The sequence below is a fragment of the Ambystoma mexicanum genome, chromosome 5q, assembly GCF_040938575.1.
Source record: "Ambystoma mexicanum isolate Mex_15411 chromosome 5q, UKY_AmexF1_1, whole genome shotgun sequence".
Taxonomy (NCBI): Eukaryota; Metazoa; Chordata; class Amphibia; order Caudata; family Ambystomatidae; genus Ambystoma; species Ambystoma mexicanum.
In genome coordinates this window covers 616,647,573-616,669,417 of record NC_090933.1, presented here as the reverse complement: position 1 = coordinate 616,669,417, position 21,845 = coordinate 616,647,573, and the positions used below count along the sequence as shown (strand labels likewise).

The window sequence follows — 21,845 nt, the reverse complement described above, 5'->3', positions numbered from 1 at the left end:
GGTGCAAAAAGTGAAGGACCTCTCCCCCAGAACCACAGCCCCCAGCGCTTCTAAGGAGCAAGAGGGCTGTATCCCCTCCACAGCTAATCAAGGTATCAAGGTCTGCCACCCCACAGTTTCCTCCCATCTCAGCTGGAGGAGGGCAACAAAGTCAATACTCCAAGGGCATAGCAGAGATGTCCCCCAAAAGCATGCAATCTCATTGGGGGGCCACGACACGGCAGCTATGTCCAAGTCAAAGGGGAAAGGGGGCTCAAACCAATCAAACCTACAATCTACCAAACAGAACGCGAACATGCTTCATATGTGGTCATTGGATACCCCGGTAAACACCAGGAGAAAGGCACTGAAAGACCCCACAGTTGACAGCACCCCCCCCCCCAACACGTGCAACCTTCCTCCATCAAGGGATGATATGCATGCATGGTTTGTGGAGCTGCAAGACAAGTTCATGTCAACGGTGCAGGACCAATTCGCCACAATGAGGAATGACATTAAGCAGGTGGTCCAAGAACTGAAGTTAGATGTGGCCAAACTGGAAGAAAGGACAGACACGCTCGAGAGAATAGTTCAGAACGCAGAAGAAGAAGCACTGCAAAACAGCGAGACGCAGGAACACCTGGTGCGGCTGATCCACAACTTAGAGATCCAATGTGAGGATCTAGAAAACTGATCCCGCAGATACAATATGCGTATTAAGAACATGCCGGAGTCGGTTCTGGAGAAGGATCTTAAAAATGCGATCCAGGAGGTGTTCAGAGACATCATAGAGGCGCAAGAAGCGGATACCATTGGGATCAACAGAGTGGGCCGAAAAAGAACCGGCGCCCCAGGGGAAAGACCTAGAGATGTGCTGGTAGCCCTCTCCTCGTACCCGCAAAAAGAACAAATCTTAAGGAGGGCGAGGCAGGCAGACCACATAAGGATGAATGGGGTAGACATTCAGCTATACCAGGACCTGGCATCAGTGACATTATTAAAAAGAAGAGAGATGGCCCCACTGGTAAAGGAGCTGGTGGCGAGGGAAATAAGGTACAAATGGGTGTTTCTATTTGCACTGCTGTTTGAGCGGGAAGGCAAACAAAGAAGAGTGACAACTTGTAAAGAAGGGCTCCACATTATAGACCTCCAGGTAGAGGGGGACGGAAAGCAGGAGCAGCAAGGCAAGGGGGGAACTTCACAAGAGGCCGTGAGGATGGGAAGAGGTACGGCAAAAGAGGAAACAAAATGGAAGGTGAAGCACCAAGAAGACAGCAGCAGACTAGAGGGGAAACACAGGCAAGATTGAGTCGCAGGGGACAGAATCTAACTACAGGAGGCTAGAGAGGTGAACACTGAAGGATATTCGGAGAACGCAATACCCAGCGGCCCGGCAGGGTACTAGGAACGGGTCCTCGGTACGGTCTGAGGAAGATGTAGGGTTTAGGACTCCCCGCAAAGTTTAACCCGAGTTCTCTCAGGGCAGGGAGTGATAGGCTCAACGCCCTAGCATTCTTAGGTACCCGGGCCCTCCTCGGGATTATAGTTGGTTCAAAGTTATTATTTGTTGGGGAGTTTGGGGGGGGCGGGGTGGGGAACTCCAGAAGAAAGAAGGGCTCACAGCACTCTGGATCATATGACATCTAATCCGGGCTAGACGAGATGGGGAAATTTAGAATTTTATCATATAACGTAAGAGGCCTGAACTCTCCTGTGAAGAAGAAAAAGTTAGAGAGCATGCTCAGGAGGGAGTAGGCGGATATCCTGCTGCTCCAATAAACACACATAAGAGCCCAGGATAAACAGAAGGTATATCTCAGAGGGTACAAGATATGGGCACAATCAAATGCTATGGATAAAAGGGCTGGGGTGCTGATAGCAATAAAAGGGGGAGCGGACGCAGCACTAATGGACAAGCTAACAGATAGGGAAGGGAGGTATGCGTTTGCCAACCTCATGCTAGACGGTAGCTGTCTCACCCTGGTGGCGATATATGCACCCAACACGGGTCAAGACGGCTTTTTGCGGACATGATGGAGAAGCTAGAGGGTTTTGCAAAAGGAGAGGTAATACTGGGGGGAGATCTAAACGTAGCTTGGCACCCACAGTTAGATAGGAGTGCAGGGGGACCCCATGCCAGGGTGCACCGTCCAAGCATATGATGGACCAGATGGCACTATGCGATGTATGGAGGGAATTGAAGGGCCAAAACAGCGGATTCACATACTACTCACATGTACACAACACAATGTCGAGAATTGACTACTTCTGGGTGTCGGTGGGGCTGATGGGCAAAATTCAAGGAATGGAAATAGGGCCTATAGCGATGTCAGATCATGCCCCGCTATGGTTGGAAGTTCAGACCCCGGGGAAGGGGGAAAGACTTTGGCGGTGGAGGCTACCACATGATCTGCTCACAGACCCGGTGACGGGAGAAGCGATAAGGGACAAAATCCTTGAATATTTTGCACAAAACGATAAAGGGGATGTCCCATTGGGAACAGTCTGGGAAGCTTTTAAAGCGGTGATCCGTGGACATATGATAGCTCTGAAAGCCTCCAAGGACAAGCAGAGGCACTGCTGGGAATGAGAACTTGAAAAGAAAGTAACAGACATTCGAGAAGAACTAATGACCCACCCCACCAGAAGTCTCAAGAAAGCTTTGAGACATGCGCAGGGACAACTGGAAATGCTGCGCAATAAAAAGGCAGAGAAATCCCTCCTCTATCTCAAGCAACGATATTACATCAAAGCCAATTATGCAGACAGATATCTGGCAAGACAACTCTGTGCAAAACAAAAATCAATGACCATCATGAATATCAAAAATGAACAAGGAGAGACACAAACGCGCACCCAGGATATAGGGGAGGCCTTTAAGGCATTCTACCAAAAGTTGTATGCTACGGAGTGCCCGGATGAAGACAACCAAGACCGGTTCCTACAATCCCTGCCCATTCCAAAAATATCTGAGGAGGACAAACTGGCAATGGAGACCCAGATTACTGAAGAAGAAGTGTAGAGGGCAATTGCAGGACTCCCAAACAACAAAGCTCCTGGCCCAAATGCCTTTGCAGCCCCCTTTTATAAAAAATATGCGGGCATACTCACCCCAGTTCTGACAAGACTGTTAAATACCTTTAAAGAAAGCGGAAACGTAACCCCATCCATGAATGAAGCCAAGGTTCTGGTATTTCATAAATCCGGTAGAGACCCCTCCCTCCCAGGCTCATATCGTCCTATTGCCTTGAAAAATTTGGACTCTAAGATATACACCAAAATTCTGGCCGCTAGGTTATCCCCACTACTGCCCAATCGGGCATTATTCCAGGCAGGCAAATGCATGCCAATCTAAGAAGACTAATACACCTAGTGGAAAAAATTGGCATCACACACACGCCAGCAATCCTGCTCTCCTTAGACGCTGAAAAGGCTTTTGACCGGGTTGAGTGGTCTATACTTTTTAAAACACTGAGACACATGGGATTTGGAGATCATTACATAAACATGGTTAGAGCCAATTACAACTCCCCATCAATAAGAATAGCAATAAACAGTGAGGTCACAGACAGAGTAATGATTACAGGGGGAACCAAACAGAGATGCCCTCTTTACCCCCCTCCTTCCATTTTTCTTGAGCCGCTACTAATTAGAATCAGGGAGTCTACCCTGGTAAGGGGGATTGAGATGGCAGGCATAAACACAAAGTAATAGCCTATGCATATGACATGTTGTTGGTCCTAGAAGACCCGGGGAGGACCCCACCGCAGACCATAAAAGAACTGGAAGCTTTCGGGGAGATGTCTGGCCTAAAAATAAACCGAAAAAAAATGGAGATACTACATTTGGCTGGTGAGAGAGGGGAACTGGAAAGGGAGGCAGCATCTCTAGGTCTACAAATTACTGATGAGGGTATCAAGTACCTGGGTATAACACTCACACACAAGGTGGATTTGCTATATAAGGGAAATTATCCTCCACTCCTGGAACGAGTGAAGAAGGATTTGGAATGATGGTGCCCGCTAACGGTCTCATGGTGGGGTAGAATTCAATCTGTGAAAATGAATATTCTCCCCCGGTAACTGTAATACTTTCACGCTCTCCCAATAACAGTCCCAAGATCCTTCTTCAAGGCACTGTCAAAGGCAATCTCGTCCTATATTTGGAAGAGGAAACCCCCAAGGGTCGCCAGAGCCACCCTCACGGCACCTACCAGAGCGGGGGGAATGTCCCTTCCAAACTTCATAAAATATTACCAAGCAGCGCAATTATGGGTACTGAAGGAATGGCTGGGGGAAGATCAACAAACAATATGGGTAACTCAAGATAGGGCGGTCTCCAGAACTCCGTTGGAGCAAGTTTTATGGAAACCTAAACAACATAGACACCCTAATCTCTGCATTAGTGAGGTCATGAAAACTACACTAGAAGCTTGGGATGATCAAACGCGGAAGGGCGTCATAACCACAGTGGTAGCCCCCTTCACACCCATTTGTCGGAACCCCCAAGTTCCTCCGGGATTGGAACGTGGGGCCTTTGAGAAATGGGAAGCCGCAGGGTGCACAAAAATTGGGGAAATGTTCCTAGATAAAGAAATAAGATCATTCGGAAAATGTAAATCCATGCTGAACTTGACAGAGGCGGACAGGTACAAATATGAGCAGCTCAGACATTGGCTGGCGACACCAGAGGTCATTGAAGCGGCTACAAGGAACCTAACTCCATTTGAAAGGTACCTACTAACCAACTCCGGATCCAAGAAGTTAGTTTCCTCTCTCTATAACTTTATGAACGCACAGGATGAAGAAGTTAAATGGGCCTACATGATCAGATGGGGGAGAACACTTGGGGAAGAGATTCCAAAACAGCAGTGGGTGGAGTTGTGGACTAGCATACCAAAACTGACCCGGTCACTGCAAATTAGGGAAAAGTGGCTGAAAATAGTTACCCAATGGCACTACACACCGGAAAGGCTCAGCACTATGTATCTGGAATCTTGCGATCGCTGCTGGAGGGGTTGCTCATTGGCAGGCACGTGGAAGCACATTTGGTGGGACTGCCAAAGGGTCAAAGGATTTTGGTCTGAAGTGAAGGCGGAAATGAAAAGATGTTCCCAGAGGTGGAATAGCTGGGGGAGAAAGTTTGGCTCTGCGGAATGAAAGACCAACAGGCCAAGAATTATAATAGGGCACAATGGAGGAGTTTTATGGGCGACAATTTCCCAAGATTACACATATTTTACAAGGCTCAAACGAATCCTTCACGAAGGAATGGTAGGGTGGGGGATTTGGAATACCTACAATCAGACTATATGGAACAATGGTGCCCGCATAATATCAGAATAACAGACATATATAATTCATAGACATTCCCGAGAACTAAAGCAACATCGAGTGGGTCTACCGGGGAGGGGGGGACTTGAGGGATGTTACTCTGCTAAAACACATGTTGTTTGTATGTAAAAAACAATAAAAATATGTTTAAAAAAAAATAAGACTCTATTTCTACCTCACTCTCTCAACGCGGCTGGCTCCCCTTCCTCTAACAATTGAAATTTCAATTCCTCTGCCTTGTCTATAAATCTCTCCATGACCTTGCGCCCCCTATCTTTCCTCCCTCCTCTCATTCTACTCTCCCTGCCGCTCTCTCCGCTCAGCTGATCTCTACCTTCTCACTGTACCCCCACCCCCTTGTGCCTCCTCACGCTTCCGCTCCTCCCAACTCTTGGCCCCCCTCCACTGGAACTCCCTACCTCTCTCCATCTGCTCCACCCCCACCTACCCATCTTTCCGCTCCTCCCTGAAAGCCCTTATTCTCCACTCCCCCCGACTCGCCTTCCCTACCTCTCTCCCCCCTCATACCCCTATCCCCCCTTCCCTTCATCTCCCCCCCCCCTCCCGAGGACCTTAAATTGGACACTGGAACCACCATAGTGCGTAGGAGGTCACCCGCCCCCCCCTTCTCCTCCCACCCCCCTCTAAGTAAATTGTTCTAAATACTGTACCACTGGTTTGTTTCATGTTTGTAAATTATGCTTCATTCATTACTGTAACTGTTGGTATAAAGCGCTATATAAACTCAATAAACATAAACTCTGGTTGATAAGGCTTGTGAGTAGGTGCACAAATGAAAATGGCTGTCTTCTTGCGATGTTCCATCTATCTCTTGCCATCACGATCTGGAGCTCCACAAATACCTGCTGGAGCAAGTATGCAGCCAGCAAGGGGAAAAAACATCAAATCAGTGTTGTGAGCTACACAGGCTGACTCCTAAACCGTTGAATGATATATTATTCCTCTCTGAAGTCCATAACACTTCTTTTTATAAACCTGCCAAGGCACTTTTCTCAAAGAGAGTGCTAGATTCTCCTTAACCGTCACATGGGCCTCCTTAACTAAATAGGTTTTCCAGGCTACTAAAGGGTTCCAGCAAAGCAAGCTAGGGATGGAAAGGTATCATGGGGACTCCCCCATTCACCTCTTCTGTGGCTTACTTCATTCAGCGGGTGTTGGTCCCCATTCCCCACATCTCCCATTGCCATCCGCTAGCCTAAAACATGGTACTTCGTTACAGCCCTGGAAGGCGATTCACCTACTTTCTCTCTTTAGTATCTTCTGGCACCTGCCGGCTGCTGGGCCAGGGCCCCAAGAAAGATTTTCATTCCAATTCCATCTGCAGGTAAGAGCTTCAACATAGGGAGCCTATTTGGCTTAGTCACCTCCTGTTTTCCAACTCTCTAACAATGTGGTCTAATTGACTTGTCCGCTGCTTGCACTCTGTCTGCCACACTTGCTCCTTTCACTTTTCTGTTGTCAACTCTTGAGAACATGGTCCTATTCGCCTTGAAAGTCTGAAAGTCTCTGCCTCTTTTAATAGTTTGTCTTTAGCACTAATTGTGTCAAGAAGAGAATTAATGGGGGTTGAGGGGATCTGTTTCCCCAGTAGTGTGTTTGTATGTCTGATTGATGTATCACTAATGATTCCACTACTTCCTCAGGTATGTGCTTTGTGTTCTCCCATATGTTTAGGTGTTTTGAATTCTGCTGTTAATCATTTTGATCCCTGCCCTGGTCCCCTCTGCCCGAGGGCTCAAATAGTCTTTCTGCATGTTGGAATCAGGCATCTGCTTCATGGTGGCTGAGTGGTCCAGCGCTCCTGCTCCCAAAGCTTCCTAATGAGTTTGTTTGCTCATGTCCACGTACCTGCACACTGTGTGTTTGCTTGATCTTTGTTTTTTCTCTTGTTGCTGCATGCTTCTTGCCTGGTTCCTTTAAATAAAGCAGTTCAATGCTTGTGCTCCCGACATGCGCTTGTCAAGAGCCGTGCCCAGTGTGTGAATTTTCACATGGTACCCAAAGCTTTCAGCAAATCATCTGCTGGTATTGGGAAAAACTGCAAAACTTACCTATGGTCAATTTTCTTGGAATGTATTCCCCTCATATTATGTCCCTCGTCTCAAAGCAATACTGGGCCCTTTTCCTCTTTCATGTAGGTGGTTGTTTCCGCTAGCCCCCAGAGATCCTCCGTCCCACTCCGTTTCCTCCTTTAGGGACTCTGCCTCATCTTTCGATGGAATGTATACATATTCTCAGTTGTGACGAATGAACGGTTATTTTAAAACCCAGTTGGGATGTTTGAAATTTAACTTAAATTTTTGCAATTCATTTATACAATTTTGGAAGAAACAATACTTGTATAACATTTACATTTTATATTTGCTATGCTTACAAAGTGTTTGCTTTTCCTCTTTGTAAATAGACAGTCGACATATACTCAGCGCAGGAGAAGATGGTTTTCTCAAAGTAATTGATGTGCAGACAGGAACACTAATCTCGTCTATTCTCTCAGGACAACCACAAAGGTAAAAGATGGCACATATTTAACCTTATTGTGAGAGAATCAGTTTACATTCGGGCTCTTTTTTTCATAATGATTGTGCAGCGTGACTTTGTGAATTTCATTGAAAAATGTGGTAAAGCTTCATGTGAGTATGAATATGAACATAATATTCAATGTATCCCTTTCTCCTACAGATTCCTCGTAGATTTACATATCTCCAGCAGCAGACAGGTCTGAGAAATCTTAAAACAGCCACAATGGTCATTGTCATGGCCCTAACCTGACGCCCTCACATGACCTTGATGTTAGAAGTTAGGTTGTTGGTAGATATTAATGGAGTAGGGCAAGGGTAGTTGTACCAGATAACACATAGGGAGACAGTCCTGGTTACCTCTCAATGCATTAATTTGAAAATCCTGTATATGAATTGATTTCCACGCTAAATGCGGTTGTTACAGTGAGTTTCTTATTACAGTGTAGACTCAGTCTAGTGGTGGTCAGCCGACACGTGTTTCGACCTCAAGGGGTCTTTATCAAGGCTGATTTTAAAATTACAATTGCACATATTCAGCAGTTGGTTGGTATACATGACATATGTGAGGTAAGTGACATGCGTTTAACAGGTGAGTAGTTAAGTATAGGTGAGGCATACATATTTTATATTACAGCATAGGTTGTATTACATTCATAGTTCATGGTATGTACATTTGTTACAACTGTTATGGGCAGTGCCAGATCGTGAGCGGTAGAGAAAGGAAAAGAGGGGGAAGAAGAAGAACAGGAACGGGTTAGCTAATTGAAACCTAGGTTTAGTTGATAATATATTTCGAGGGTATTTGTTCCTCCGACGTATTCCACATCTATGACAGGTAATCACCACAGCTGTGCTGCTTCAGAAACATTTTCGGTTCCTGCGTCGATGACATCGATACGGTGTCATTCGAGGGACTCCGTCGAGCCGACTTCACCGGATGTTATAAGTAGGACGCACGACGCCTGTAGCCTCGGTTCTGTTTTTTCCGCAAACGTGTTCGCTTCGGAGATCTCCGCACGCCTCGGTTCTTCTGATTTCTATCAGTTCTTCGAACTTGGTTGTTTATGAAGATATCATGTCTTTGTCTTCTTCTACCCGCGGTCAGGATTCAAGAAGTGTCGGGACTGCAGTTCCAAGATGTCGCTTACGGTACCGCATGACGTCTGCCTCTGGTGCCTTGGCGAGGACCACGCCACGGATGACTGTGATGATTGCCAGTCTTTGACATCGAAGGCCTTGTGGGAGCGGAAGTAGAAGCTATCTGTGGGTAGGGTTTCCAAACCCCGAAAGTCGAAATCTACTGGGCTTTCGACCGACGATTCGAGGGGCGACTCCCCGCGTCAGGGTAAGTCCAGGGGGTCTCGGTCCCGGAGTGGTTCCTGCCATTCCTCCGCCTCTTCTAGGCACTCGCGGAAGCACCGTCACAGGTCGCCTTCCCTGTCCTCGTCCGAGGACTCCGCCAGACGGCGGGTAGCTTGCCCTACCAAGCATTCCTCTCCTGCGGAATGGGACGCATTTCGTAAGGAAATGATGGCGATTTTCGAATCGCAGTGCTCTGTTCTGTTCGCGCCTTCGAGAGAAGCTGGCAAGGAACACGCTAGGGCCACCGCTTGCACGTCTTTGGGCTCGGGCGGTCGGCGCGATCATCGGGAGCCATCGAGGTCCCGATCGGACAAGGTAGATAGCTCTAGCCATGCCCAAACCAGGTCCCGGTCCTCGAGACCGTCGGAGCCTGTGAGGTCTTCTAAGAAGACGTCGACGCCATCAGTGCCATGTCTGTCGAGGGACTCTCTCGAGGCTCCGCCTCCGAGGAAGTCATCGAAGCCATCAACGCCAAGGCCGTCGAAGGACACGCTGGGGGCACCGCCCTCGAGGCCTGTGTCGAAGCCATCGGCGCCACACTCGACGCCGATTCCGTCGAAGCCCTCGACGCCTTTTGTGGAGGCTTTACCGGAGGTACCCCGTGCATCGGTGGAAACTCTGAGGAAGGCCCTAAAGAAGTCAGTGAGGCCTGTATTTGAACCTTTTTCTGTGCCTTCATCCAGGAATTTATTCCAGCCTCTGGATTACATCTTTGAGGTGGATGAAGGGTCTGATGAAGGTTTGGTTCCTGACAAACTCTTGTCTGCTCATAGCCAGTTGGAAGACCTGCGTCAGTCTTTGCACGACGCCAGTGGTCTGGACACCTCTCCGGAGGTTGAGTTCGGTAGGCCTGAGCATGGCACGCACGCTGAGTCTTCATACCGGCGTCTCATGTCGAGCGTGACGGAGTACTTGGGGTGGTCTGCGCCACAAGTGGATTTTCTGCAGGATGACCGGACAGATATCCTTGACCAAGGTCCACCCACTGACCCGGTGCTGCGGAGAGTCTCCCGGCAGTGAGCAAGTTGTTGCCGAAAAAATACCGTCCAGCCAGTAGCGACCCCTGCTACTTGACGACGCACCCCACTCCGGAGAGTTTGGTGGTGCAGGCGGCTACGGCCCCAGCAAAGCAGGCATCGTACCCCACCACCCCTCCTGATAGGGACGATAAACGTTTTGATGGCTGGGCGAAGAAAGTGTTTTCTTCAGGGGGTATGGCTTTACGGGCAGCCAACTCGGTGTGTGCCTTAGCACGTTTCACTCACACTCTGTGGAATTGTGTGTCTTTGGCGGCTGAACATATTCCCGAAGGGGACGAACGGGATGGTTTCCTTGCTATGGTTCAGGATGGCAAGGATGCCATGTGTGAATCCGTTCAGTCGGGTCTGGACATGGCAGACTGTGTCAACCGGTCCATGGCGGCGAGCACCGTGATGCACAGATTTGCGTGGTTGCGGAAGTCGGGGTTTGCTCCTGATGTACAAGCCCGGCTTCTCAACATGCCCTTTGATGGTGTACATCTTTTTGGCAGCAAAGCTGACGAGAGCCTTGAGAGGTTGCAGACCTCCAAAGCTGCAGCGAAGTCATTGACCGCTGCAGTCCGCCAACCTCCACCTTTTCGTCCCAGGGGACAGCAATGGAGGGGAGGTTCCTTTCGATACTACTCGTCTTTTGGTAGATCGAGGGGAGCGGCCAGTCAAAGGGGCCAACGTAGGAGTACCAGAGGTGGAAAACAAGGTACTCGAGGTGCCAAAGCCGCTTGTGCAGTTGCCTCTTTGCCCTCAGGCAGTGCCGCAACCGCTTCAGCTCAGTCATGAGGCCATATCCCATGGTTCGCCAGTTGGAGGAAGGCTGGCGCAGCATCTTGTAGAATGGTGTGCCATTGATTCAGATGTGTGGGTTCTGGGGATCATAGCCCATGGCTGCTGTCTTCTTTTCCGGCAGAGGCCTCACGACAATCTACCGGGGAATCTCTCTTTGAAGAGTCCGGATCCGCTCCTTGCGCAGGAAATCAAATCCCTGCTGGAGAAAGGCACCATAGAACTGGTGCTTGTAGCGGAGAGGAACAAGGGATGGTATTCCCCATATGTTTTTATCCCGAAAAAAGACGGGGATTAAGACCCATCATGGACTTGCGTGGATACTCTTTCTCAAGTCCTCCAGGCCCTTCAACTTCAGGACTGGTTGGTGTCTCTCGACCTCAAGGACGCTTACTTTCATGTGCCGATTCATCCCAAGCACAAGAAGTACCTGAGGTTTGCAGTTGGCGACTCGCATTTTCAGTTTTGGGTCCTGCCGTTCGGATTGACCTCCGCACCGAGGGTCTTCACCAAGCTCGTGGTGGTGGCAGTGTATCTCAGGAAAGGGGGGATTCACATCTACCCCTACCTGGACGATTGGTTGATCAGGGTGCGCTCTCCTGAGCAAGTCCTGGATCATCTGTCAGTCACCTGCTACTCCCTTCACAAGCTGGGCTTCTCCCTCAACTTAAAGAAGTCCCACTTGACACCTATCCAGCGGCTCCAGTACATAGGAGCAATGCTCGACACATCTCTGGGGCAGTTTTCACTTCCCCAGGTGAGGGCCCATCACATTCTGCAGATGGTGGACAAGTTTCAATGCGCCCAGTGTCTCTCGGCATTCAAGTTCTTGAAGTTGCTCGGCCTCATGGTATCCTGCATTCTTCTGCTGCCAGAGGCCAGGCTGCAGATGAGATCTTTGCAGTGGGCTCTCAAGATGCAGTGGTCGCAGGCCTCCGGCAGGATGTCGGATCCAGTTCAGGTGCCGCCCTTGGTCGCCCCAGGATCTTCTGTGGTGGGCCGTCGAAGGCAATCTGATGAAAGGGGCTCTATTTTGGCTACCCTAGCAGGAGGTGACGATTGTGATGGATGCATCCCTCATGGGATGGGGAGCTCATGCCAACGGGTTGACAGTCAGCGGTCGTTGATCTCTGTCGAAGTCCAGACTCCATATCAATCTGTTGGAGCTGAGGGCTGTCAGGCTAGCCCTGAAGGCTTTTCTTCCGGCTGTGCGGGGAAAGAATGTCCTGATTCTGACAGACAATACAGTGGCCATGGCCATGTACTACCTCTGTGCAGAGGGGCGATGCAGCTCTGGTTCTGGGCCATCCAGCAGGAAATTTCGATCTCGGCAGTTCATCTGGCCGGAGACGAAGATGTGGCGACGGATGCTCTGAGCAGGCAGAGCACGGTCTCTCCCGAGTGGGAGCTGGCCCACTAGATTCTCGTGGAGGTCTTCGCCCTTTGGGGGACCCCACAAGTGGATCTCTTTGCCACCGGCGTCAACCGGAAGTGTGAAAGATTCTGCTCGCAGGAATTTCCTCCAAGAGGAGCCTTAGGGGACGCCTTCGTAGTGGAATGGTCCTTCCCACTGCTGTATGCGTTTCCTCCAGTCCCGTCATTCCGCAAGTGCTGCAGAAGTTACGGAGGTTCGGTTCCCGAATGATCCTCATTGCTCTGGCATGGGCCAGGAGAACGTGGTACCCGGACCCTCTCGACATGTCCATCTGCCCTCCACGCCGTCTTCCCTACCGAGACGATCTGCTCTCACGGTAGGGAGGTCAGCTTCTCCATCCAGAGGTCAAGTCCATCAACCTTCATGCTTGGCTTCCGAAAGGTTGAGGTATAAGGATTGGGACTTCCCTGAAGACGTGATGGAGGTATTGCTTTCGGCCAGAAGGCCCGCAACAAAGTCCCTGTCCCTGTACCATTGCCGTTGGAGAAAGTTCTGAGACTGGTGCAGGGTTAAGAATGTGGATCCTTTTTCATGTGCCATTCCTGTGGTTCTGTCTTTTTTGCTTTCATTAGCCCACAAGGGCCTGCAAGTGGGTATCATTAAAGATTACCTGGCTGCGCTGTACATTTTTAAGCACTCGTCTGAGGAGTGTTCTTATTTTAAGATTCCTTTGATTGCTCAGTTTTTGAAAGGGCTCACTAATGTGTTCCCACCGTCACCTTTCCAGGTGCCCAGTTGGGATTTGAACCTGGTTCTAAAATTCCTAATGGGAGCTTTGTTTGAGCCTTTACATTCTTGTCCTTTGAGACTGTTGACCTTTAAAACTGTATTTTAAGTTGCGGTTACTTCCGCTCGCAGAGTGAGTGAGTTGCAGGCACTATCACTCCACCCTTCACGGTGCTCCATAAGGACAGGGTCGTCCTTGGGATTCGTCCTTCTTTTCTTCCGAAGGTTGTGTCGGAATTTCATTTAAGCCAGGAGGTCATTCTTCCGGTGTTCTATCTGTAAAGATTGATAGGGGGTGTCTGTACTTCCGCTCTCTATATGGTAGAGGAGAGGCACAGAGGACCCCAGCCAAGATTCTTTATTGTGGTAGCAATGGACGAGCAATCAAGGCCTAGCTTCTCAGGAGGTGATTCGGGCTGGTTCTTAAGTACAGTGTGTTCCCCGAACCCCCACAAAGGAATGTCCACACACTGTATTACTGAAAACAGTCTTTATATAATTAATATTCAAAGGTATGTACATGATCACAATAACGCACTTTGTACTTGGAAGTCAATAATGATAAATATATACACGTCTAGAGTGGTACCACTAATGTTATCAAATCTCATTAAAGTGCATCAACTGTACGGTTAAAATGTCACACAGATCAATAACGAGTAGACCAGCAATAGAGATAGGAAGGAACGTAAGATGGTTGAAACAATAGGCAGAATGCTGGCCCCGTTACCTAGACACAGTTCTGTGTGGAGATCCCCCCCACCTGGGCAACCTGTAAATAAAGATATATAGCACAAGCCCAGTCCATATAATGTTCGATAGTCTTACTTCTTCCTATTAAGGTCTTACCCCCCCAATGTACCTGGTGGAGTAGAGTTCTCCGACGATGCACCGACCGATCCTTCTATAGTGCCTCCCTTTCAGGCGGGAGCCACGGATCGTCGAGGGGTGTCGGGGAACTTGGCGTTCGGTGTCGGGGAATCAACGGCCCTTCTTGAGTGCCCTCCCTTTAAGGTGGGAGTCACGGGTCGTCCAACGTCCGACGGTGAACCGGGTGAACTATGGCAGGGAAGCTGCAGCTTCGTTCCTAGTGGTGCTCGTCGACGACAGAGCGTTGGCGTCCTGCAAGGAAGAGGCGTGCGGGACACCTCGGTGATGATAGTTCTGGACCGCAAAGAGATGAAGAACAACTGTGGCCCAGCAAGGGCGTCGAGTCGTTGGCGTCTCTGCGGTCTGTAGGTGGCGGGAAACCCACCGGTGGATGCTCCTCGGCGCATCAACGGTCTGGCCTTCTCCAGCGGGAGACAAGCGGATGTCGATGCAGACGAGAGCGTCCGATGATCAGTTGAAGTTCTTAGGCAAACGGGAGCACGGCGGCTCCGGTCGGCGACGGCGGTCGTCGACAGTGGCGGACAACAGTCCGGGTGCTTCTCCTTGGAGTTCCGCAGCAGTCCCCATATCGGGTCGGCAGCCTGTCGAAGGTCTGTCTACCAGGGAGCGTTGGCAAAGATCAGCTGTGCACGATGTTCCCTCGTAGCTCGGGAAGAGGGCGCCTTACCAGGTCCTCTCTGGGTCAGTCCTTGGAGGCACAGCAGCTTTCAGATTGTGAAGGAGAGCAACATCAATTCTTCTCGTCCAGCAGGGCTTCAAGGTTAAGCGTCAGTTAATCCAGTTACTCGTCGTAGTGGACTTCAGCTTCTGAACACGATTCCTAGCAGTGAGAGTTCCCCAGATATATTGTTGATCTCCCGTTCATTCCGGTGGGTCACACTCAAGCAATCCAATCACGACTGCGGGCATTCATGCAGGCAGGCAGCCAATCAGGCACACGAGGTATTCAGGCCATTCACTTCTCTCCAGACACTCACAACAAGTTATGTGTATTGGGACAAGTACCGAGCCATTCAACACTCCAAGCTGCATTCATACCGGTTTCAGGCAGGGTTGTCTCAGTCATTGTGTCAACCACCAGATACTAGACACCCACAACACAGAATGCATATTCGTCAAACACTCTATTCACCCAGGTCCCACCCACAGGAGGTACCCACAACATACATCACCGGGAAGGCTCCAGCTAGTCTGACTGGGCCTTCACAACACCACCATATATGGCACTTCCATCCAACAGCCAGTCAGGGGGAAGGGACAGATTCAGGGCTTCCCAGGATTTGGGAAAACAAGGTAATGGGTAATAGAAAGCAAGAGGCCACCGGGGCCATCTTGTTTTCCATCAGGAATCAACGGATCCCAATGGCAGGGCCGGGGTATCCCAAAATGGAGGATACTCCGCGCACCTGTCAAATTCAGCATGGAGCTGCCACCAGCCCATACCCTGCTCTATGGGCCACCCACAGGTGCCCAAAAACATACACTAGGGGCACAGGGTTGTACCCCCACCCATGGGTGCCATAAGGGTATCCCACGGGTCCGTTCACCAAACCAAAAGAGAAAGAGCTGCACCGCCAGGAGTCCCACATGAACTCCTGCGCGGAAAACACGACAGAACACACGATGAAAAGCGGTAAAGGACAAGGATACGGAGGCCCTCTCCCTCCGATGCATTTCCAGTATCACATTATCCTCCTCCGCATCCTGGTAAGGAAGAGGAGAGGCTCCATAGGTTGGATCCTAGGAGAGCGTTTAGCTTCTACATCTCACGCATGTCCCGGGTCAGAGTGGACGATCAGCTATTTGTAGGATACGCTGGGGGGCATTTGGGTCAAGCTGTTACTAAGCAGACCTTGTCCAGATGGATTATCTTGACTATCTCGGAATGCTACCGTCTGGCGGGTAAGGACCCTCTGGTAGGCTTGAGGGCCATTCTACTACGGGTGTGGCTGCCTCCACTGCTCTGCAGAGGGGTGTTTGCATTCGTAACATTTCTGAAGCAGCCACATGGGCCTCTGTCCATACTTTTGTAAAACATTACTCCCTGGCTCTTTACATGGGGCAAGACTTGGCCTTTGGTAAGGCGGTCCTCTATTCTGCAATTTGATTGGGCGTTCTAAATTTCTAAATTCTTTTCCCACCTCCATACGTTAGTACTGCTTTGGGAGTCTGTCATAGATGTGGAATACGGCGGAGAAACAAATCCCCTCGAAGAACAAGTTACTTTCTTACCTGGTAACGTTCTTTCGATGGGATGTTCCGACGACGTATTCCACATCGTACCCTCCCAGCCTGCCCCTCTACAGAATTTCTTATGCGATTGCAGCTTACGTTTCCGCAAGGCTTTCTGTAGTCATTCTGGCAGAAGATTGGTGCCACACGTTCTGGGGAAAAAACTACAACTGAGGCTACGGGCGTCGTGCGTCCTACTTATAACATCCAGTGACGTTGGCTCGACGGAGGCCCTGGAGGACAGCGTATCGACGTCATCGACGCAGGACGCAGACGCCAAACATTTTTCCGAAGCAGCACAGCTGTGGTGATTACCTGTCATAGATGTGGAATACGTCATCGGAACATCCCATCGAAAGGACGTTACCAGGTAAGAAAGTAACTTGTCCTTCTATGGTATGTGGCTCTTACCAGGGTATGGGTTTTAGGATGGGGGATGTTGCCCCTGTTCGAGTCCCCTTGGGGTTGAAATTCTCTTGTTGGGTCCCAATCTTGGGTCCTTGGATTTGCTTAGGGCTGGGTGTGAAATGGTTCGATTCAGTGCTAAAGTGAGTTGTAGTGCCTCCCATGGTGTTGGAAACCTCGGCGCGTCCTTGTGGGTCTATGAGAAGACTTGCATGAATAATAGAGCTTGAGCCCTGTGAAGCATATGATATGTTGCGACCACGTGTTTGGTTCCTTTGGGCGTATTGCTCAGATATTCTGTTTAGGCCTGGTGACTCAAGTAGTAGATCAGTGGTAGCCGGTAGGAATTGCTAAAAACCGTCAGTTATGGTCCTGTTTTGAGAGCCACTAATATGCTCATGCATGCTCCTTGAGCTATATAGTCGTTACGTCCAGCAGAATCACCTTGTTTTGGATGTGGCCCGTAAAACAGTTGAACCGTGTGTCCAAGTTGCTGAGAAGGGTCACTGTGCGTTGGTGCCTGTGTGTGCACGTACTCGCTGGAGTTCGGAGGCGGGGGTTCCTTTGATGAAGGTGGTTACTGGGTAACCACTGCAGAGTGTTTGGTGTGCGCAGCAGTGTGTTGGGATTTGGACATGGGTGAAAGACCGCTTGAAGTAAGGGTTCCGGTTAAAGGCTATTTGCGATTTAGAAATCTTGCATGTCTGTGAGCAGCGTGGCTTTACTAAATCGTGGGGTAGAGTCCTGATCTTGTGATAGCTGATACAAGTGCATAGTGCAGGGCCTTACCTATCGTTAGAGTCCCTGCAGAGCTGTTGCAAATGGAGGAGTCTCACTGGCACCCTGTGTCGGGTGCCTACTTGTATTGTGTGAGTCAGATTGCGCAGCGGTACCCGAGTAGTGTTTGGTTTGAGCGTATGTGCTCTGATTAACCCTTTAACTGCCATGGGTATTTCCCCCCAGTGCCAAGGCCTTTTTTGGTGATTTCGGTATGTCGCCTTCAATGCCTTGTAACTTTTTTGTTACATGAGATATCTCAGCCAAATTTGGCCCCTTTTTTCCCACATGTAGGCGGTCGTAACGCCACCCAGGAATCCTAGGTTGCTGTAGGGGGGTGAGTGAAAATGAGCAAAAAGGGCCAAATGTTGTGTTTTTTCAAAAAATGCAAATAAAATGATGTAAAAAGAAGCCTGTGGTTTTTTCCTTGTAAGAGCTAGGAACAAATGGTTTGCTGTGCTGAATTCCCCAATTTCCTGGCTTTCAAGAACAGGTTGAGTGGAAACGAAAAACATTATTTTGATGTGGTTATCAACCGTTTTGTGAGAGGTAGGCGTTTTGGCCTTTTTTGTCAATTGGACATGCATGGACGGAATGGAAGAAAAGGGTAAGAACGACGATTTGGAGGACAGAAAGGCATACGTTTCTGAAAAGTAGACAAAATTCCAAGTTTAGGAAGGGGTGATTTGCGTAGGTCGGGCAACAACTAGGTAGGGGAAAATGCCATAGATTGGGGGAAAAGCGGGAAAATGACCGAAAAAAAGTTATGTAGTGGACATGATTGGCTTGGTACGGCAATGGCTTCTATGAAGTTTGAGAAAAGCAATGCCACGCTACATTCCCCCGACTCTTGCAGTTAGGAAAGCGCACATTTTTTGTAGTGTTTTACAAAACAAGTAATACCACAAGCCAAACACACAGCCATGGTACACAGGAGTTTTATGCTTACGGCCTGAACAGATGTACTTAGCATGTGTACAACAGGAAAACCAATGTAGTGAGGAACAACAAGCATATATTTTTTGAAAGAGCACAGGCAGACCTTTTCAAGGGTAGGTGACTTGTGCAGGTTACAAAAGTGTATGGTGCCTAAAGCAGCGACTAAATGTAGGGCACATTTGGGAAATTAAAGGATTGTGTGACAAAGGGCACCAGCAAATGGGTCAAAACGTTATGAAAATCACAAAAACACAACAAATGTTATACCTTCCCACGTTCCCACAGGTGTCCCAATGCAAACGGTACCTCACATGTGTGGGTGCACCTACATGGGTGCCAAGGGGAAAGCCGAACACACCCCTAACCCAAGTCTTTTCAGACATCTGAATTTCACGATTTTTCCAGATGGGCACACCATACAGACATGGGCCTAGGGTGTCCAAGCCGCCAAGGAAAACAGGGAACCCCATGCATTTCCAAAAAGAGGACAGCCGTGGGAATCTGCAGAGGTCTGACTTGCGCAAATTGGCCCAGAATGTATTACCCAGACAACCCTGCAAAGTCCGAAATGTGGGAAAAATGCATTTTCCGCACATTTCACTCGGCTCACCCACCGAAACACGCTGTCAACAACACATGGCCTACCGTCCCGCGTTCCAACAGGTGTCCCAATGAAAACAGTACCTCATATGTGTGGGTCCACCTACCTGGGCGCAAAGGAGAAAGCCTAAAACACAGGTAAACCCAAAGTCTGTTATGACAGCTGAATTTCACACTGTTTCCAGACGGGCACACCATACAGATATGGGCCTCGGGTGTCCAAGCTACCAAGGAAAACAGGGAACCCCATGCATTTCCGAAAAGAGGACACCCGTGGGAATCCGCAGAGGTCTCACTTGCGCAAATTGGCCCAGAATGTATTACCCAGACACCCACGCAAAGTCAGAAATGTGGGGAAACATTTTTAATTTTCCGCACATTTCACTCGGCTCACCCACTGAAACACGCCGGCAACACATGGCCTACCGTCCCGCGTTCCCACACCTACCGGGGGCGCAAAAGGAAAAGGGTAACCCACTGGTAACCCCAAGCCTTTCGGCACAGCACCTTTTGTTCATATGGGCAACCTACAGATTTGGGCCTAGGGTGTCAAAGCCAGCCAGTTTTTACTAGCCACAATTGTCTTTATTTCCAACCAATTTCAGAGACATTTCTCTCTGTCCACTCACCTAAACACGTTGCCAACAACAGATGTCATACCTTCCCACGTTCCCACAGGTGTCCCGACGAAAACGGTACCTGCACCTACCGGGGCTGCAAAAGGAAAAGGGTAACTAACTGGTAACCTCAAGCCTTTCGGCACAGCACATTTCGTTCATGTGGGCAAACTACAAATTTGGGCCTAGGGTGTCGAAGCCAGCAAAGAAAACTGGGAAGCCCATGCATTTCCGAAAAGAGGACACCCGTAGGAATGCACAGAGGTCGGACTTGCATGCAGCAGCCCAGAACATATTACCCAGAACCCCAGACAAAGTGAACATTGTGTTTTTCCCCCCACCAAATATCACACTTTGTCGGGGATTCTCAGACATTTTGCTCTGGCCACCCACCGAAACACGTCGCCAACAACAGATGTCATACCTTCCCGCGTTCCCACAGGTGTCCCGACGAAAACGGTACCTCGCATGTGTGGGTGCACCTACCGGGGGCTCAACAGGAAAGGGGTAACTCACTGGTAGCCCCAAGCCTTGGGCACAGCACATTTTGTTCATATGGGCAACCTACAGATTTGGGCCTAGGATGTCGAAGCCAGCAAAGAAAACGGGGAACCCCATGCATTTCCGAAAAGAGGACACCTGTGGGAATCCACAGAGGTCTGACTTACGCAAATCGGCCCAGAATTTATTACCCAGAACCCCGGGCAAAGACCCACATGGGAGAAGGGTACCCAAGGCCAGGGATATTACCGCCGACTTTGCTGGAGCCGTGGCTGCCCTGCGTTATAGCTTCTCCCCACCAGGGACTCCCGGCAGTGTGCCAATACCTCCCCGAAGGGAAAAGCTGTAATGCAGCCCAGCCGCAACTCCAGGACGGTTGGAGGTGATATCCCTGGCCTTGGACATCTATGTACCATGTGGGTGTACCATCCCCTAAGCACAGCAGCAGCTCCAGGGAGCCCTGGCAGAATCTCCATTCCTCCCCGGAGGTAACTTCTGTAACGTAGCACAGCCAGAGGTGGAGCCTGGGGTTGCAGACGGACAACCCACATGGGAGGGATCCGCTCCCAGGGGAACACCAATATTCTGCTGGCATGGGGGGTGATTTGTGACTTGCCCCTGCAATTGTGTCCCAGCCCACCAACATATCTGCCCAGACGGCCCATTCCCACCCACACCACCAACAATCCAGCCCCAGTCTCACCCACTCCACTGACAGTGGGCGCTAACCATAGAATAATAAAAAACAGTACTCGCATAATGTTGCAGCTGCTCGCGTAGAAAAAGCTGTACACAAAACAAAAAACATGTTACCTACGGTCACACCAGCAAATACAAATAAATACTTTGCAAGCATGCCCTCCCCATGCAAGCCATCCCTGGTGGTCTACTGAACCTCACCCCCAGTGAATACCCATTTGCCCCTTCCTACGGGCAGATAATCAGCCCCCAGGGAGGCCTGCATGAGGTGCTACCGCCACCCATTTGGGGTGGGGGGGGAGAGGGCCCTCACAAATTGTGGGACAGGCCCCCCAGTGGGTGGAGCAGTAAGGTTTGGGCACCCCAGGGCCAGATCGGCACACCAATGTGCCCCTCCCTGGGCCTCCTACAAACGGCGGCGTGAGGTACATCCCCCCTCATTTGGGGTGGGGGGAGAGGGCCCCCATAAATTGTGGGACAGGCAGTAAGGTTTGGGCACCCCAGGGCCAGATTGGTACACCAATGTGCCCCTTTGCGCCAAGGCAAGTTTCGTAAACAAAGAAAAAAATGGAAAATGGTTCACTACACTTTAGGGCGGGCTGAGGGGCACCCTAAACCGCCAGGTAATTTTCTGATGTAATGGGGGGTGACCCTCTCCCCCCCCCCACACCAAATGCAAGGGGGCACCTCATTCAGCCCTCCCTGGGGGCAGATAAGAGGGGGGGCATCTGATGCAGCCCTCCCTGGGGTCAGATGACCCTTCCTAGGAGCAGATATCTGCCCCCAGGGAGGGCTCCAAGGGGTGCATCCATTTCCTCTTTGGGTGAGGGGTAGAGGGCCACCCCCTTTTCCGTAAAAAGAAATCCCTAGCGGCTAGTGCCCTCCCACTCCCACCCAAAATTCCCTTTTTGTTTTTTTTGTTTTTTTTGTAAATCTTGCCCCCTTCCCTGGGGGCAGATGATCAGCCATCTGCCCCGAGAGGGGGCCCT

General features: G+C 49.9%; 1 protein-coding gene across 2 annotated transcripts in view; it reads left to right on the top strand.

Annotated features, from left to right (window-relative positions):
• Positions 1-21,845, top strand: part of NSMAF (neutral sphingomyelinase activation associated factor) — a 2,198,666-nt gene that overhangs the window by 1,932,043 nt on the left and 244,778 nt on the right. For both annotated transcript variants that reach the window (XM_069621092.1, XM_069621093.1), the window contains one exon: positions 7,738-7,840. In XM_069621092.1, the coding sequence (XP_069477193.1) occupies positions 7,738-7,840 (103 nt within the window). The remainder of the gene's footprint in view (positions 1-7,737; positions 7,841-21,845) is intronic.